The following is a 19,475-nucleotide window of genomic DNA, read 5'->3' on the forward strand; positions in this document are numbered from 1 at the left end:
TATATGATACAGTTTCAATGCATATGATTTTATTATCAATAAATCGTCAGATACATAAACCTATCGTTCTAAGCACTCTGATAGTTTGATGGTGGCTATTGCTGATTCAATACTGGTTCACCCTAACTAATGACTAAACATTAACTATATATAGGGTTTCCATATACAAAGCCCAAAGGCCAAGCCCAAGTAAGCCTAAACTAGCCTAACCGAAATCCATAAGGATTTCGGTGTTACTAGACAAACCGAAATCCATAGGGATTTCGGTATTTCACCATCACAACCATAATGCAATTCTTCAACTCGTCTTCGTTTATGTAACCTTAGTCTTGATCATGTCATGGCCTTTTGATATGCGTCAGTCTAACCAAATTATGGCCCAACATTCATCAATCCTTGTATGGGCTCCAACATGCATCACGTGATCGAAATGACAAGTATTTGCAAAGGAACTAGTATCAAAGAATTGCTAGCGAACCAATTTTTTATGTGAAGAATGTACAATGCCAATAACTATGATATTCAACTAGAGAATAGAATATTGACTAACAAACAAACTTAAAGATAATTGATAACAAATTGTCTACTCAATTTGATACTCTTCATTTCAAGACGTTGGTCCTAACATCTAGCTTGAGAGGATTAGAGATATATTAAAAGAATGTACTATATGTATCATTATCATAGTTAATTTAGAGATAATCTAACATTGCTATCTCTTTACTTTGTGAGTTTATCATTATTTCGTAGTTTCATTATTATCGATTCTTTGTAATATCTTCTGTCTCTGGTCTCTACATATAAAGAGATTGGTATGATCATCTAACATATATAAACAAACTTATTCAATAACATTATTTTGATTCCACGTTTGGTTCTATCATCTACCATCCAACATTGTAACGCTTAGTTCGTTGTTAGAACTTATTCCATACGAGCTTGAAGATTGCACGCTATCTTGCATATATTCTCCAACGTAAAACCCAGGTTCTTTGGGTGAAGGCAATGGGTCGTCACTCCCCAACATCAGGATCACGGAAGTCATAGTAGGTCTATCTTTTGGGTGACGTTGAACACATAACAAACCAACATGGATCGATCGTAGAACCTGAGACACATTAATTGATTCACTAAGGCACCTAGCAACCAATTGCAATGATCCGCCTTCATTATAAAGCCCCCATGCCTATCAAGATCAACAAATAGAAGTCTTATGTTCGGGTCTTTTTAGATAATTAATTTTATTTTAACTCAAGTTAACTACCATAAGTTCTCATTTTGAAGCTGTCCACCAAGTACGAAAAAAGTTAACATGTTCAAAGTTGCAATTTTTGTAACGGTATGGTAAAGTTGACAGATTCCTTCTAATATGTATAGTTTTTTTTTTCTTTTGAAAACTGTTTTATTAATGTTTTATTATCCCCCAAACAACGAAATTATAAATGAGTATAATTGATAAATTTGGTGTCACAAAGTTTTAAGGTTATGACTTAAAAGATCTATATAATTAGTTTCAATAATTATTCAAATTATTAAATTGGTTTGATGGTCAAATAAGCTTTCTAAGTCTTGTCCCAACTGTATGCTCAAGTTCAAGTCTTCATTTTGTAGTGGTTATTTTTTTTCTTTTCATTTTTTGGGCATTTTATAGTTATCCATGTATTGATTGTTGTATTAGATTTTTTACTTATTTTTTAAATATGACGAATTTATTTTTTAGGTTTAGTTTTCGTGCACGTAATGAACCTAATTGATATCGATGGAGTTCGCATCGAGTCGTCGCCGTAAAGCCAATGTATTTGTCTTAATAATGTTAACTTGACGTAACTATTTTTTAGGTTTAGTTCCGAAACCTAACAAATATAGATGATACCGACCAAATGTAACAACTATGTTTTATCGACCAAATAATCGTTGTTTTAAATATGTAAAATTTAAGTATCATATGTTATACGGGTATCACTACTGTTATAGGTGTTTACTAATTTGTGTTTTGAGTTTAATGTATGTACGGGTGCGAACCTAGCTGTTACTAACAGAACTCATGTTCATCACCGCAACGTGACGGGTTGCTACCTAGTTAATATATAATGTTTCTTTATGATGTTCATTAAGGTGATGCGCTTTTAATATATAACTTAGTTTTTTCTAATAAACTTAATCTTATATATATATATATATATATGGTAAAATTTTAAGAATTCAAAATGGACCACACAATCAATTAAATGGGTATTGAATCAATCTGAGAGAATAAAATCTTTAATAATTACACAAGTTTAAATATTAGTTTCACATGTAACATCCTAAAATTTATAATGTTAAATAAAGAAAGTTACGTTTAGTGATTTCGCGTTATTAATTAATTAATGTCGAGTAAAGAACGGATCATGGACTTAGATTAATTAAGATGGGTTAAATGAGAATGGGCCGTAGGTCCATGGTCTTTAAGGGATATAAATATCCCCTAAACCAACCTAAAACCCTAAACCCTCATTTCATTTCCATCATAATCTCTACACACTCAAAAACACACACATACACTACACCATATTCGGCCGAGAGAGAGAGAGACATCCGAGACCAAGAATCAAGCCGACCATTATTAAATCTTCAATATACGAGATAACCAAGCAAACCGCGACCACACCGAACGTATAAAAGGTATGTTATTGACCTTTAAAGTTTACGTAGTATTGAACGTTTTTACCTTAAAGGTCCAAGCTTTATAGTATATACGGGATATATATACGAACGAAAACGGTTAGGGAACGTAGGGGGTGATGTCAAACCATAACAAGGGTATTAAAATCGCCAAAATGATTGATAAAAACCAAACCCGTAGCTGACCTGAACAACTTCGCCTGCAAAAGCTTAACTTCGCCTTCAAAGCTTAACTTCGCCTTCAAAGCATAACTTCGCCTTCAAAGCTTAACTTCGCCTTCAAAGCATAACTTCGCCTTCAAAGCTTAACTTCGCCTACGGCCAAGTTCACCTAACTGGTAACTTCGCCTAAGGCCAAGTTCGCCTAATTGATAACTTCGCCTACGGCCAAGTTCGCCTAACTGATAACTTCGCCTAAAGCTAAGTTCGCTTAAGGTTTAACTTCGCCTAAAGTTAAGTTCGCTTAGAAAATAAATTAAAACCCTAATGGAAAATGTGTTAAGACAGTTAATGTAAATAAAATTTTTCCAAGCTGACCTGGCAGCTCGACCCCAGCCAGGGGCTCTGCCCCTTGGACCCCACTAGGGGCTGCCGCCCCTAGACCCCGCTGCCAGGGGCGCTGCCCCCGGACCCCCCGTTCGTTGTGGGTCATATAAAGATAGAAATACAACATGAGTAGTAGTAGTAGTTAATTAATACGTGTAAATATTATACAGTTAGCCGTGCACAGCTCAAGAAGGGAATAACTATTAACGGAGAGCGTAACAGGATTCAGGTGAGTTTCTAGCCCCATTTATGTGTTATGTTTTCGGGGCTGTGTGCATACTCAATATGTTTGTTAATACGCTTATCCTAAGAGATAAGTGTATGCCTTATGTGGATAATGTGAAATGTATGAATGATTGCTTGATGGTACGTGAACGATCTTCGGATATTGCACGTACTGTCAGGTTGTAACGCTATGTATAAGGTAAGTATGATATGTATGCTTATGTGTATGAACGTGATAAAGTTAATAAAAGAAGGAAATGATGGTTGTATGGTTGTATGGTTACGAAAAGGTTACCGAGCCCTAATAATAATCGAGGTATGATGTATGGTTGTATGGTAACGAAGAGGGAATCGAACCCTACTAATATTCGAGAACTAGGGAACCGAACCCTACTAATATTCGAGGAAAGAGGGTACCGAGCCCTAATATACTCGAGGAAAGAGGGTACCGAGCCCTAATAATACTCGAGGAAGGAGGGTACCGAGCCCTAATAATACTCGAGGAAGGAGGGTACCGAGCCCTAATAATACTCGAGGAATGTAGGGCGTAATGCTCTTTGTAACGTAAGATATGAAAGCAAGTTAATACAAAAAAGGAAAGTTAGAAAGTATGAAATTATGAATGAACGAATATAAGTTTATGTGTATTGTATAATGTATGATTAACTAGAACTCACTCAGCGTAGCTGACTTTTAGTATGCACGCAGGTGAGTAGGATGAGGCAGCTCGCTTGAGGAGACACGTGGCACTGAATAAGAGGCTGGCATCCGAAGACTCAAAACGTTTAAGTATAATGTTCGTTTATTTTGAAAGACAAAATGATGTTTTAAGAAAAGATGTGTTTTGTTATGAAATGTTTTATGAAAGCTTTTATATTCCGCGAATGTTTTAATTAACTCTGATATTTAGAACTGCGTTTATGAGTAAATCCAACACGAAAGTAGGGCTACCGGTAACGGGGCCTTACATCACATATGTAAGACAATCCACATTCACAAACCAACTAATCCAATCAAACCCAAAACTTTTCACACTCATTAGCAACTCAACCTTATTATTTTTATTCAATAAATATAATTTATAACTATTTTTTTAAGTGGCTAGAAATATAAAAAAATAATGGTTTTATATTAAAAAACCTATATTCATCACACATATTTAAATAAATAATATTAATTTTATATTAAAAAGTATTTTTTTAACTAACTCATCTTATAATAAAATTTATAAATGTACTCTCACACAAAAAAAAATTTAAATAAGACTGTTCTTTTAAATTTTTATAAAAACAATATTATTAAAAGTTATTAGTAAAACTCAAAATTAGACTTAAAACAAATTATTAGGAAAGAATAAAGAAAAAGAAATTAAAAATATATCCACTCATATGATGACATGTGGCATTAATATGAGTTCCAAACTACTTTTGCTAGAACAAACTGGTTTGCCATCATTTCAATATTTTTTAATAATTTTTTTTCTAAATAGTGTGGCAAACCAATGATGGTTTGCCAATGGGGTAGTATAATAAGTAGATACGGTGTGTAAAAAAATACTGTAATTTTTTTTACGTTACTTACACTTACGTATTACATATGTGTAAAAAATTTAATTTTTTTTGTTACGTTAGGTTCTTTCGAGTTCTTAAAACAAAAAGTGATTCTCAAAGGAAATCAATCATATATATATATAAAGTTAAATTACAAATGAGACAAAAATTAGAAGTGTGAGAAGGATTTGTAACCATACAAAAAACCTCTTAAAAATAAATTCAAAAAAATTAATAAAAAATCATAACTCAATATATAAATAAAAAGGAAAAAAATAAAAAAAACTAAAATATTTCCACCATCATTCCCGTTCAAAAAATAAATTAAAAAAATACAACAAAATAAAAAAATGGCGAAAAGACACAATGGCGAGATCAAATACACAATTACGAAAATGAAAAAAATACACTATTATAACTAAAAAAAGACACAGTAGATCGCAAAAAATAACACAATATCGAACAAAATATAACACTATATAAAGAAAAAAAGACACAATGTCAAAAAAAAAGACACAATTAATGACGAAAATAAACACAAAATACAATGGATAAACAAAAAGACACAACGACTTTTTTCACTTACTATTGTATTTTTTATTAGAACGAGATAGATGGTGGAAACATTTTTGTGTTTTTACATTTTTCGTTTTTTAGTAAATTTTGAATTATGATTTTTTTATTTATTTTTTTAAAATTTTTTTGAGAGGTTTTTTATGTGACTAGAAATCCTTCTCATCATTCTCATTTTTGTTCTCCTTTGTAGAATAACTTGACATATATATATATATATATATATAATTTAGTTTTACCTAATAGTCTTAAACTTAATCTCTTATATATATATATATATATATATGATTGGGATCATGTGAAAACTATTTTGAAATTGAGAACTTTGAGAACTATTTTGGACCACAAAAAACCCAAAAATAAAAAAAAATCATAAAACAAAAAGAACGCAAAAATAAAAAAAGTAAAAAAACCAAAACTCTTATTTATCATCCCAGTTTCATAAAAAAAATGTCCCGGTTTAACTAAATTATACATATATGTATACTATATACATATATGTATACACATGTTTTTTTCTATACACATATGTACAATTTAAAGTAAATGATAATGTACATATGTGTATATTACGTAACTATAGACTAAATAAAATTATACATATGTGTTACAGAGTTTTTTTTATGAAACCGGAATGAAATATAAGAATTTTGGTTTTTTACTTTTAAAAATTTGTTATTTTTTATTTTATAATTTTTTTAAATATTTTTTTAAAGGATTTTTAATGGTCCAAAATGGTTTTCAAAGTTATAAATTTGCAAGTGGTTCTCTTAGTTACCTTACCCTATATATATATATATATATATATATATATATATATATATATATATATATATATGACTGATTTCTTTTGAGAACCGCTTTGAGTTTTAAGAACTCGAAAGAACTCAACGTAACAATTTTTTTGAATTTTTTTACACATGTGTAATACATAAGTGTAAGTAATGTACAAAAAATTACAGTATTTTTTTACACACCAAAACGACTTATTACACATGTATAACCAACATTTAAACTTGTGTAATTATAAAAAATATTTATTCTCTCTCCTGATTCATTTTTAATTACACTTAATTCCAGCCACGTATTTCATATCATTTAATTAAATGTGTGGTCCAAAATTGAGTTCTTAAAGTTCTTCAAACTCATCAAGGTTCTCAAAATATCCATCCTATATATACACACACACACACACACATATATATACACTAAACGAGTGCCGCATGATGCAGCGGGAAATACAGACCTTCGTAATAAAGTAAGAGATTTTTGGGTGGTCTCGTTCCGTTTGAAACCGTGGATTAAGATTTCTTATTTTAAACTCAATTTAGTATCGAAGTACAAATGAAACCGAAACCTAACCATTGTTAATGGTTTGTTTTTGTTGGGTTTTAATTTTCAACAGTTTGGTTTCAGTTTTCGATGGAAAATTTTTTTTTTGGCTCACGGCTTAGTTCAAACCCATCAAAACCGGACCACAAACGCCTATACACAATTAAAGAGAATTAAATGCTCTTTTGTATGGTTCATTTTTTTAAAAAAATACTAACGTATGAAAAAGTTATGACTGTTTAAAAATCATGGGGGGATTTGGGTTAAAAGTGAAATTATAAATAATATATAGTTAAAAGATTGGGGTCAAAGATGTAACTATTCTTTAAATTTCCAAAAGTTGATTAAAGTCGAGGGGGCAATGTTGTAAATAATTTGATGAAATATGAAAGACACGTGAAATTTAGTCTACCCCTATGTAAGATTGTACTATGTGTTTGAATCTTGTAAATTACTTAAAAATAGAGTGTCTTAATTTTCTCAAGAGTGGTGCATTATATATACATATATATATATATATATATACATATATATATATATATACATATATATATATATACATATATATATATATATATATACATATATATATATATAATTTAGTTTTTCCTAATAATCTTAAACTTAATCTTTTATACACTTATATATATATATATATATATATATATATATATATATATATATATATACATACATAAACGACACATTTAAAAGCTCTATGGTAACTCTCTATATTTCTAAAGCCATCAAATTTTTTTATTTGTAAATTAAAGTTTCTAATGCACTTGATCTGAATTCATAGTTATGGGTCTCACCAAACCTAGATAGCCCTTAAACGGGTTATAAATCTCATTAAAGTAAAAAATTTATCTCACAGATATTTTATATGAAAACCCTATAAAATAGGGATATATTAAAAATTAATATCCAAATGTATTTTTAGAAAAAGATATTATTTATAATTAAAAACCAATTTATAGTAAAACAAATAAGCGAGTAATGAGTCTCATCAAACTCAAATAGTTTTTAAACTGATAATAACGTTTCATTTATTTTTGAACTCTTTCATTATCAAATTCTTAGTATATTATTAACTTCTTTACAATAAATAAAATTAAATTCAAAAAAAATATAAAAATATTATAAACGAATAATGTAAACAACCCCATAACACAGGGGATAAAAGCTAGTGTGTGTGTATGTATAAATATATATATATATATATATATATATATATATATATATATCTTAAATATTTATAAACGAAACCTTTAAAACCTCTCTGGTGGCTCCTTACATTCTCTCAAGTCACCAAATTATTTTATATGTAAATGAAAGCTTCTCATGCATATGACTCGAACTTACGGGTATGAGTCTCACCAAACCTAGATATCCCTTAACGGGTTATAACCTCTCATTAAATTAAAATTTTATGTCACCAAATATTTTATATGAGAATCCTATAGAATAGGACTATACTAAAAAAAAATATTCGAATTTAAAAATAAATATTATCTATATTTAAGAAACAATTTTGTAATAAAATAATAAGCGGGTCATGGGTCTTACCAAACCCATATAACTTTTAAATCGGGTTATAATATTTCATTTATTTGTGAAACTCGTTTATTATCAAATCCTAAGTATATTATTAACTTCCTTAAAATAAATAAAATTAAAATCCAAAAAAAGATGTAAATATTATAAACGAATTATGTAAACCACCCCCATAATACGGTGGATAAAAGCTAGTATATATAAAACGAAACATCCATAAATTCTCTCCAGCCACTAGATTGCTTTATTTATAAATGGAGGCTTCTCATACATTTGTCCTAAATTCACGGGTATGGGTCTCACCAACCCCATATAGCCCTTACATGGGTTATAACATCTCATTATTTTAAAAATTAATTTCATCAAATATTTGATATTAAAATACTATAAACAAGGAATACTAAAAATTAAAATATATTTTTTTAAATATATTATTTATAATTAAAAAACAAATTTATAGTAAAAAAAGGGTCATGACTCATGGGTCTCACCAAACCCAGATAGCTTTTAAACCAGGTTATAATATCTTATTTATTTGTGAAACCCTTTCAACATAAAATCTTAGTTATATTTTTAACTTACTTCCTTACAATAACTAAATTAAAATCATAAAAAATATATAAATATTAAAAACGAATAATGTAAAACAACCCTGTAATACAGGGAATAAAGCTAGTTTATAATTTATTAAAACCCCTAAAAGTTCATATTTGTTTCATCTTTTTATCAACAATATTTGTTGAAAAAATAATTCTGTTTGTACTATATTCATGTATATATATTTATATATGTGTATATATATATAGAAAAAGGATCCGGTTGATTTCAATTAGCGATCTGGGTTCTCCAATCAGAGTAGCAAACAACAACGGCGAGCTGGTCTTCGTCCATCGCTACTCCCATCGATTCCATCCACCTTCACCATCATCGTTCAGCAATCCGTTACCGTCTACGATTCCGTCCACCGTCGCGAACATCGATGGTACCATCGTGAACACGATCTTCTTCCTTCACGACCATAAATCGTTTTTCACATGTCAGTTGATCAAATTGACAAATTGAAATTTAAATTGTTGAACCTAATGAATCAATTAACCTTGAAATTGATCCAATTAAATATAAATTTGAAGCTGTAATCGATCAATTTTGAGTTTAGAGTGATGAATTTTAACCTTGAATGTATTATGATTTAAGCCTGAATGTTTTAGATTTTTTGTCTGAATGCTTAGGTTTTAAGCCTGAACGTTTTAAGGTTTAACCTTGAATGTTTTAAGGTTGGGATTTTGGCTTGAATGTTTTGGGTTCTTTAACATTGCACCTAATGTACGTTAAACAAATAACATACGCTAACGAATCGAAAACTTAAAAACTCATAAAGAACTTTTTTAACTCTTTTAAGAAAAAATTAATAATTTCTTTTTTTTAACATTATTCTTATATGTTGATATTGTTAAAAAACAAAACTCGTTGGTAATCTCATCGGTGTTGTGCATATGTGTAATAGTGTGTATTGCATATATATAAGAGTGTTGTATTGCATATAATACAATACTAATTCACATATTTGATAAACACTATTGTATACATGCGATATAAGACTAATGCACATATCGAATACACATTAATACGTATGTGTAATCCAACACTAATGCGCACATGTGCACTACATCGACTTTTATTTTATTTTTTTAAATATTTTTTTGCATATAATACAACACTATTGCACATATACAATATACAAGTATTGAATATATGCAATTAAACACTATTGAACATAAAAATACACATGTGTTTTACAATAGTATCGCACAGTAATACGTATATCCATTACAACGTCTTTTTTCTTTTTTATTTTTTTCAGGTGAAGAGTAACAAAATATAAGAAGAATGGAAGAAATGAAAATTTGAAAATATTTTTTTATTTTTAATTAAAAATAATTTTTAGGAGTATTTTAGTTTTCTTTTTAAGGATGAGTTTTCTCTTGATCCTCTTTATATATATATATATATATATATATATATAGGGTAAGGATCCTAAGAGAACCCTTTGCAAATTGAGAACTTTGAGAACCATTTTTGACCACTAAAAACACCTTTAAAAAAATATTTAAAAAAATCATAAAAAAATAATAAAAATTTTTAAAAAGTAAAAAAACCAAAATTCTTATATTTCATTCCGGTTTCATTAAAAATAATTAAAAAATAAAAACGTCGTATTATACATATATGTATAATTTTATATAATCTTTAGTTACGTAATATACACATATGTACAATATCAATTATCTTAAATTATACACATGCGTACAAAAAAAAACATGTAAAAGTACATATATGCATATATTATACATATGTGTATAATTTAGCTAAACCGAGTTTTTTTTATGAAACCGGGATGATAAAATAAGAATTTTGATTTTTTTACTTTTTCTGATTTTTGTGTTTTTTTATTTTATGATTTTTTTTATTTTTGGTTTTTTTGTGGTTTAAAATGGTCTCATAGTTCTCAATTTCAAAAAAGGTCTCTCATGATCCTGATCCTATATATATATATATATATATATATATATATATATATATATAGATATACACACACATACGATTTTCTACAAGTAAATGCAAAGATAGTTATAAAAATACCACTAACTCTGACCTTCTATACCATTTGCAATTCAAAAATTATAAGGACCGAACTTACGTGTCCAATAAGGTTATTTGAGTGTTTTTTGTGGGTGAATCCTCTGTTTCTCAATCCACATAAAATTTCCAGCATCATTACACCGAAACTATATACGTCTGATTTTGCTGAAAATATACCATCTCTTGCATACTCGGGTGCCATGTAACCACTACGAGGAATCGAAACCTAATATTAGTAACTCACAAGATAAAATGAAGTTAGGGTAGATGAATCTCACTATGTTCCGACCACTCTGTTTGTGTTTGCTTCTAACTGCTTTCCTCCAAATATTCTAGCCGTGCCAAAATCTGAAATCTTCGGATTCATATCCGTGTCAAGCAAAATATTGCTGGCTTTGAGATCTCTATGTATGATTCTAAGACGAGAATCTTGGTGAAGATAAAGAAGTCCACGAGCAATTCTATTGATAATGAGGTAACCTGCGGGCCAATCAAGGAGTTCGCTTTTAGCTTTATCTATGTATAATTTGAATTTTAGTTGTCAATTTGATACTCTCCCTAAGTATTTCTATAAATCAGTTCATTTACCAAATATGAAGGAATCGAGGCCTTTGTTTGGCATATATTCATAAATCAGCATCTTTTCGGCTCCTTCTATGCAACACCCTAAAAGCTTAACAAGATTGCGATGTTGTAGTTTAGATATCGAGATGACTTCATTCTTGAACTCGTGAAGTCCTTGAGTGGATGTTTTTGATAGTCGTTTTACTGCTATTTCCTGTCTGTCGTGAAGTACACCCTGAAACATGACATATTTTATTGAACAGTATACGAGTACATCTTCAAAGACTACGTGTTATATAACTTGTTTGGTTTTAGCCAACTTTTAATATTATTGATTGGAAATACGAAAGAGGAGATGGTAGGTAGGGATTGTAGATTGAATCTTTAAACATTAAGTACGATATCTAAAGTTTTGACCAACCCAGATGGATCATCCATAGAATTTACTCATACTAAATCATCAATATTGCACCATATCATGTACAACAAAGAGGTCATGAACTCGTAGAATACCTTGTAAACCGGGCCGAAACCACCCTCTCCAAGTTTGTTGCTCATTGAAAAGTTATTTGTAGCTTTAAGTAATGTAGACAAGCCAAATAATGGTAGCTCTAGATCGTCATCACCAATTCTGTTTTCATGATCATTTTCAAACTCGTTTATGGATGTCCCTGCGAAGTAGATAATTCTATTAAAGGCAAAAAATGGTAACAATCGGTATATGTATGTGACAAAATTCATCTGTAGGTTTTATCCAATTTAATATGTATTCGGGTAAATATTGAACAGTTTCCGTTCTATTTTGATGTAAAATGAAACATGAACCGACACATTCATAGGTAAAGAAATACGTATTAAAACTTCATACCCCGTTGATGTTGCTTCTTATTAAAACGATAAAATAAGCATATTGAAACTACGATGACCAAGACCACAAATGCTATGGGGACCATAACTCGTAGTCTTATCCTTGCACTTGAGCTGTTCTTGTTCTCTGTTGGGCTTGGGTCTGTGAAAACGTAAGTTCATGTGGAAGATGTCCTCGTTTAAAAATAAAAATAAAAATAAAAAATAAAAATACTATGTTGATTTACTTAACTCTGAGAATGGCATTCGTATATAAAGAGTGTCCCCGTTTTCAGCAAACGTTCTGATATCATTTAGGTCGCCTAACCATAGCAAGCAGCCACTCCCCGTCCCGGAGATATTGGTATATGTGTAAGCAGTACATGAACAATTGCTTATACACATCTTCTCACATTCCACAAGGGTCATGGTCTGGTTATACCATGATCTTTGAGTGTCGGGTAACTTCAAGTTAGAATATTTATTGAACCCTTCCTCAGCTCCACAATCCAAATAGGTAGAACGTTGACACCCTTGTGACGAATCCATATCCTTCCACTGATTAGGAGATTTGGGTTCAAACCCTTTCAAACATTCACAGACCGGGGAGTTGTCAATGTTGCACCTCCCATTCGGCCCGCACTCAGCATACTGTTCACATTCATCACTTTCCGGGGCCAAATAAATGGTCCATTTTTGTTTTTCATCACTCCATAACAAGCGCTCTATATGACCATTTGGTTGTAACACCAGTCGCATTAAAACCAAAGTATTTATAAGATCAAACTGGAAGTACACTTCTTTTTTATTAATAACGAAGGTGTAGTTGTAAATCGGGTTCGATCTCAAATTAGGGAACCCAGTATACCTGAGTCCATTCCATGGACCTCCCCGGAACTTTATGTTCCCGCCCTCGGTTAGGATCACCTGTGGATAACCTGTGGTATCAATCCAATAAGAAAAATTACCCATAGTTGGATCTACGTAAGATTTCCATGACGTGAGGCGCCTTTCAAACCCGGTAACCAAATTCTTGCCATACTTCATTCCGGGAAGTAAAGTGTCTGTGATGAAGTCGAAACTTTGCCACATGGGGTTTCCCTGACTGATGCTGTCGCCTTCTTCATAAATTATAAAGTTGCCTGTATCTAGAAGCCGACCAGTAGGATTGCTGACTGATGTCATGCCAGATGAGTTCCATAGGACCGTGCCTGTGGTGGTGTCCCGGAGAACTAAAACTCCCTGAATGGTGAGAGTTAGCTCGCCGGAGGTATGTGTGAGTGGTGTGTTACGGTTGGCTACCCATACAACTGTCATGTACGCTGTTTTCTTGTACCAGATTCCGACATAATGGTTTGTGGAGTTGCCAGGGCTGAAGAAACCAAACTCGAAGGTTTCTTGTGGCGAAACGATGGTATCATTATATCTAATGATTTGGTTTCCGGATATGGTGTCTGCAGCGTAAGTGAAACATATTGATACATAAAGTAAAACAAAGAAGCTAAAGATCAACTTGCGGTTAGTCACTCTTGTTTCCGCCATTAATGTATTAGTAACCATACTTTTAGAATTTACAAATAAGAACATTTTGATTCAGTTCGGAATATTAAATACAAAACTTCATTTTAGATGGTCCCGAGGAGTACCATTTACGCATATATTATATTTTTTATAAGATCCAAAAATACATGTGTTTTTTTTCCCTCGGATAATCACCGAATCAGCCATGACCAACACCTCTTGTGATCAAAATAGAGCTAATTTTTTGTTTAGCAACATTTTTGTCCATCATAACGAAACATGTATAATAACTTTAATATGCCATGTTCCCTGTTTGTCGCAAGACATTCTTAGACTCCTTTTGGAAAGCATCCTCTACGATGTAAAGAGCACGGGTTAAAAGTATCGACACAATTTGGTTACGGATGTTCCTTACTTCTTTTTGACATATCAAGGCATGTCGAGTTTTTTTTTTCCAAAAAAGAAGCACCTGTAAATTATTGATTAAACCGTTATCATCTCTCAGACCAACTACATCTGATTTTGGAGATAGAGGTTTCATCTCTTGTGGGCTTGTAGATTAGTGTTTTCATGGTAGGTCATACTGCTTTAAAAGTTGTTTTTTTGGAAAGTGACCGAATTGACATGAGAAAGCGTGTATTGATACTTTTGGTTGTTCTCACCGGGTCGCGGTGAAAACATACAGTCGTTCTCACCATTTGCATTTTATACTTTTGGTTTCTTCGCGACTGACGGTGTAGACAGAAGCGGTCCTTTCTCTGGGCCAAACCGGGTCGCGGCCCCACCATCTTTTTCGTTTGGTAGTGTATATTTACCGAAAGTATCCCAAAAAAAACTATATGTATGAAGTCCGGCCCAACCATGTTATTTGAGTCCGGGCCATCCACGTTATTTGAGTCCGAGCTAGCCACGAAAGGTTAGAAAATAAAGTCGGTTACCCAAATGAATTATTTTTTTAACAGCTTACTTAGCCAATCCCAAGCTAAGTGGTGCATTATTTATTGTTTATCTATTCAAAAATCTTGCGGGCACTCATTTACGTGGCGAATATTATTTGCTTGATAGAGTAGTTCGGCTAATCTTAGCACTTCCGGCTTCTACTGCAACAACAGAGAGGATCTTTTGCAATGAAAATATTCAAGAATCGTCTTCGCAATAAGTTGTCCGATGATTATCTCACGAATAACTGATGAGTTCAAAGAGCTTAAAGGTCGCCGAGGTGAGTTATGATTCTTTTTCAAGTACTCATCATTCTCCTTGCATCTTGATTTTGTTTGTTTAAAAAATTGATTTTTTTAGAAGAACGGTAATTTGAATGATTGAATTTAAATTATTGAATTTGTATTTTGTTGAATGATTGAATATAGTTTTATTGTTTGACCCGACCCGAATCGGATTGCCGACCCAAATCTTAGTAGGGAAAATATGTTTTTGCCTCTTGTGAATTTCGTGAATTTCGGCCCATTATACTAGATGTTCAAGATCTGTAACGGGGTGTAGAGCTACTTAGCCAAGTCCAACGAGTTATGCATAGTAATGTTATGACTCTAAAATTAATCAACGCAATTTATAAAAGACTTGATTTTACAATTCAGAAGGAGTTAACGATATATAGCTTATTGCCATTCGCCTTTATTTGCTATAAAAGGCGAATGGGTAAGCTATATCGTTAACTGTGAGCGCGTTCATACACGTTAAGACATAAAGTTACTAACGGTTGTACGAGTGTAATGACAGGTCTAGTTATAAATTTATATCAAACATAGATAGAAATAAGAAAATATTTGTACAAAATCAAGTTGTCGTGAAGAAAGCATTAAAAATATATAATATATAACCATTTGTTTTGGTCACGCATTGCGTGAGCTTGGTATTGAATAAAATTTTTATTGAGGCGTATGTAAAAACATTGACACATGTATTCAGAATTTAGAGTAGCATTACTACATAAAAAAATATACATATTATCTTTGACCCAGATTGGTTACTGACACGTAAATGTAAATATTCACGTCACAATTGTGTATACAAAATTTAAGACACATAATATTTTCCAAAATAAAATATGTCAAATGTTAATTATAAAAGTCTAATTTTGTGAATGCATTGAATATGAAAAACGTAAAATAATTTTAAAAATCAAACTTGGGTAACTCTATAGAATAGTAACCAAGTTTTGAAATCGTTCCAATCAGGTTACTCATAATTAAAACATTTGTTCTAATCAGGTCACTAAATTTTTCTTTTTGTTCTAATCCTAGATATTTTACCTAGATAGCAGGTAGGAGTAACAAATGTGACCAAGGGTTTAATGAGTTGTATTAAAATCTATATAATGGGTCAAACTAAAAAAAGAAAACGATTGAAACAGGTTAAAACAGGTTGAGATTTTTTTTATGGAACGAAAAAACAAAGAAAACTTTTTCGTATTTTACCTTTTTAGTTATATTTCAAGTTATAAGTATTTAATTATTTTTTTTATTTTTTAATCAAGGTTTTTGAAATCTCAACTCATTTTGACTCATTTCAAAAACCCCTCTTTAAACAATTCAAAAAAATCATAAGTCGAAATATAAATCAAAAACTAAAAAAGTAAAAGAATAAAAAGTTTCATCCGTTTTATCGTTTCATAAATAAAAAAAAACTCGAGAAATGTCAACTCGTTTTGACCCGTTTCAATCATTTTCTTTTTTTAGTTTTTATTTTGACTCATTCTGATTCATTATATACATCTTAATACAACTCATTCAATCCATGGATCACATTTCTCACCCCTAATAGTAGGTCATGTAGAGTTTTTTTATATTATTTTTAAGTAGTTTAACATTGCAAAATACTTTTTAAAAACTGAGAAAAATATTTTTGAATTGCAAAAAGTAAATAAATAAATAATCTGGAAAATTGCATAACAAAAACAGCAAAAGTTGCAAAACAAAATTTTAACTTTTTTTTTTCAATTTTTCAGTATTTTTTTCTCAATTTTTACTATTTTTGTCAACTTTTAAAAAAAATATTTTGCAATATCCACAAAACTTGCTATCTAGGTAAAATATATAAGATTAGAATAAAAAAGAAAATTTAATAACCTGATTGTAACAAAAGATTTTATGAATGATATGATTAGAACAATTTTAAAACTTAGTTACCATTTTATAGTGTAATCCCTCAAAATAGCTATCTCAAAGTGATTTGTAACAATGATTGGCTTATCATGAATAGTAAATTTTGTGAATTAACCGTTTATATATATATATGTATATATATATATATAATATAGAAATGTGTGCAATGTACGCATGGGAGAATCATGCGGAGTTGGGAAACCCTCTCTACATAAAAATATGTTTCACACCTCAATAGTTAGGAATCCTTTTAGCTTGCAGCATCGATACCTCGCTTTGTTTTTATTCAAAGTCATCAACAAATGACTTTGTGTCGATCGAGCTAGATTGATGTGTGCCAATACATCGTATTTAAATTTTGAGACCAGCAAACCCGGCCACTAACATCATATTAGTTCAACTAAAGATTTCAACATCACAATTGTAATATTTATTTTTTATTTTGTATAAAAATTCTTAACCCAGAACATAATTGTTAATTTGCCATATTTAAAAGTTATGAAGGTTTCCATTTACAGGTTTGGAATGGGCTATAACCAATTATCGTTTGTAGTAAGTTTATGAAGAGGTAGGTCCCCGCAAAGCCCAGTTGGACCCGCAAGACTCACCTTAAAGAGGTACGTCTGCGCAAAGACCAACTGGATCCGCAGGACCCACCATGCTAAGAGATGAAGACCTTACACGCAGTAAGCCAGCTGTCCCCGCAGGAAAGCCTCCCTTGGTACAGTACCCTGCCTGTCCCCGCAGCTGTGGGTACAAGCCAAGAAGGAAGGCTACCCGCACTAACAGTAAGGCTCCACGCATAAGGCACTAACTCTTATACTTCAGCAATGTCACCTGAAGAAGGAATGAGCAGGGCGGGAATCCGTACGCTTCTAAAAGATCTTTTGTACTATACCTACCAAGGTATGGACAAATAGACAAGATCTGACAAAAGCAACCCATGAACCAATCACAGGGTGACAGCTCACTGACAATAGTACGAGGAGGAGCACGCTCCATTACAAAATGTCACTATCAGCCGCTGCCTACCCACCAACTCCCATCGTGGCACGAACGTAGCACATAGTTGGTGGAAAAGGAATATTATATACAGCTGGCCGTACCTGCTTGGAAACCTACCTTCGGCTATAAATACTCCAACACCTTGGAACGGTATCATCATCTTCTCTCTAGCTATTTCTCTCTATATACACTTATATTCAGAGCAACCTAGTCTGATTCTCACGCCGGAGGGTGGTCACAAGGAGGAACCCCCCCTTCTCAGTGACGAGCTTACGGTGTCTGTTTTGCAGGTTGAGAAGAATAGCCACCTAACCCTCGTGGGAAACATCTACTTAACCCTAAGATTATCCTTAATCTGTCGGGGTCACTTAGTGTTTCTTCATTGGCGCCATCCGTGCATTAAGCTAGAACTAATTCTTCTTTTTCTCAGTTTTTTCAAACTTCTGAAAAGATGGTTAAGGTTACTTCGATGCCAAAGCCATCGAGTGACCAAGAAACTCCGGTAACCACAACCCCAGCTACTGGGGGGAACACCGGTGAATACACGATTGTTACGAACACTACCCCGGTTACCCAAGCCGGGGCAAGTGCAGTAAACAATCCTCTCCTGGGATTCATTGATACCCAGTTGGGGAAACAACAGACGAGACTTCCCCGACAAACACAAGAACAAGTTAAAGCTTGTACGGAAGCACGTCAGAAAGAATTCCAAGCCGAGTTGGACGAACGTTTACGTTCACTCCAACAGGCCAATGACGAATTCGGAAGCACTCGACAACAGCTCAACATGAGCAACGACTGCGAGTATGTGGATGATGAAGATTGGGAAGAATCTGACAGTGACGCAAACCCAGGTCATAAGGCGAAAGGGAAGCGTAAAGAAGCAGACTTCTACTCAAGAAGAAATTTCGGAGAAACTTTCAAACCAAAAAACACGGGGGGAAACCCACGTGACTTCTCCAAAACTTTCAGACCAACTGTTGCGAATGCGGGAACGTCCAAATTTGCAAGGGACATTGCGGAAGCAATCACCCCAAAGAGTGCCAAACAGATGTCCAACATAGGCACTTACGATGGCATATCTGACCCAGACGATCACATGAACAGATTTATAGCGGGGGCAACCGTCAGTAATTGGACGGAACCCACGTGGTGTTAAATGTTCCAAATGAAGCTCGTCGGGGCAGCCAGAGCGTGGTTTGATCGTCTACCGGTCCACCACATCTACGATTGGGCAGACTTCCAGCACAAATTCAGCCAGCACTTCAGTCAACAAAGAAAATATACTGAAGAGCAATGGACGATCCTCAACTGCATCCGAGAAGAAGAC

At 32.4% G+C, this 19,475-nt stretch overlaps 1 protein-coding gene across 1 annotated transcript; it reads right to left on the reverse strand.

Annotated features, from left to right (window-relative positions):
- Nucleotides 1–880: 880 nt before the first annotated feature.
- Nucleotides 881–14,039, reverse strand: LOC143546932 (G-type lectin S-receptor-like serine/threonine-protein kinase At4g27290). The gene is made up of 7 exons (XM_077038477.1): nt 12,746–14,039; nt 12,520–12,645; nt 12,165–12,322; nt 11,676–11,886; nt 11,366–11,603; nt 11,146–11,296; nt 881–1,186 (listed from the first exon to the last, which is right to left on the reverse strand). The coding sequence occupies exons 1-7, from the start codon at nt 14,037–14,039 to the stop codon at nt 881–883; spliced, it is 2,484 nt and encodes an 827-aa protein (XP_076894592.1).
- Between the last annotated feature and the right edge of the window lie 5,436 nt (nt 14,040–19,475).

The sequence above is a fragment of the Bidens hawaiensis genome, unplaced genomic scaffold (assembly GCF_021521415.1).
Source record: "Bidens hawaiensis isolate Kalapana, Puna unplaced genomic scaffold, B.hawaiensis_p1.1 tig00014522_1, whole genome shotgun sequence".
Taxonomy (NCBI): domain Eukaryota; kingdom Viridiplantae; phylum Streptophyta; class Magnoliopsida; order Asterales; family Asteraceae; genus Bidens; species Bidens hawaiensis.

Excerpts from the sequence above, each read along its gene's own strand:
- LOC143546932 (XM_077038477.1), bottom strand. The coding sequence starts at position 14,039 with ATGGCGGAAACAAGAGTGACTAACCGCAAGTTGATCTTTAGCTTCTTT. Across the intron at positions 11,604-11,675 it reads CCTCGATTCCTTCATATTTG|ATAAAGCTAAAAGCGAACTC; the intron begins GTAAATGAACTG and ends AATTATACATAG. Across the intron at positions 11,297-11,365 it reads AACAGAGTGGTCGGAACATA|TGGTTACATGGCACCCGAGT; the intron begins GTGAGATTCATC and ends GATTCCTCGTAG.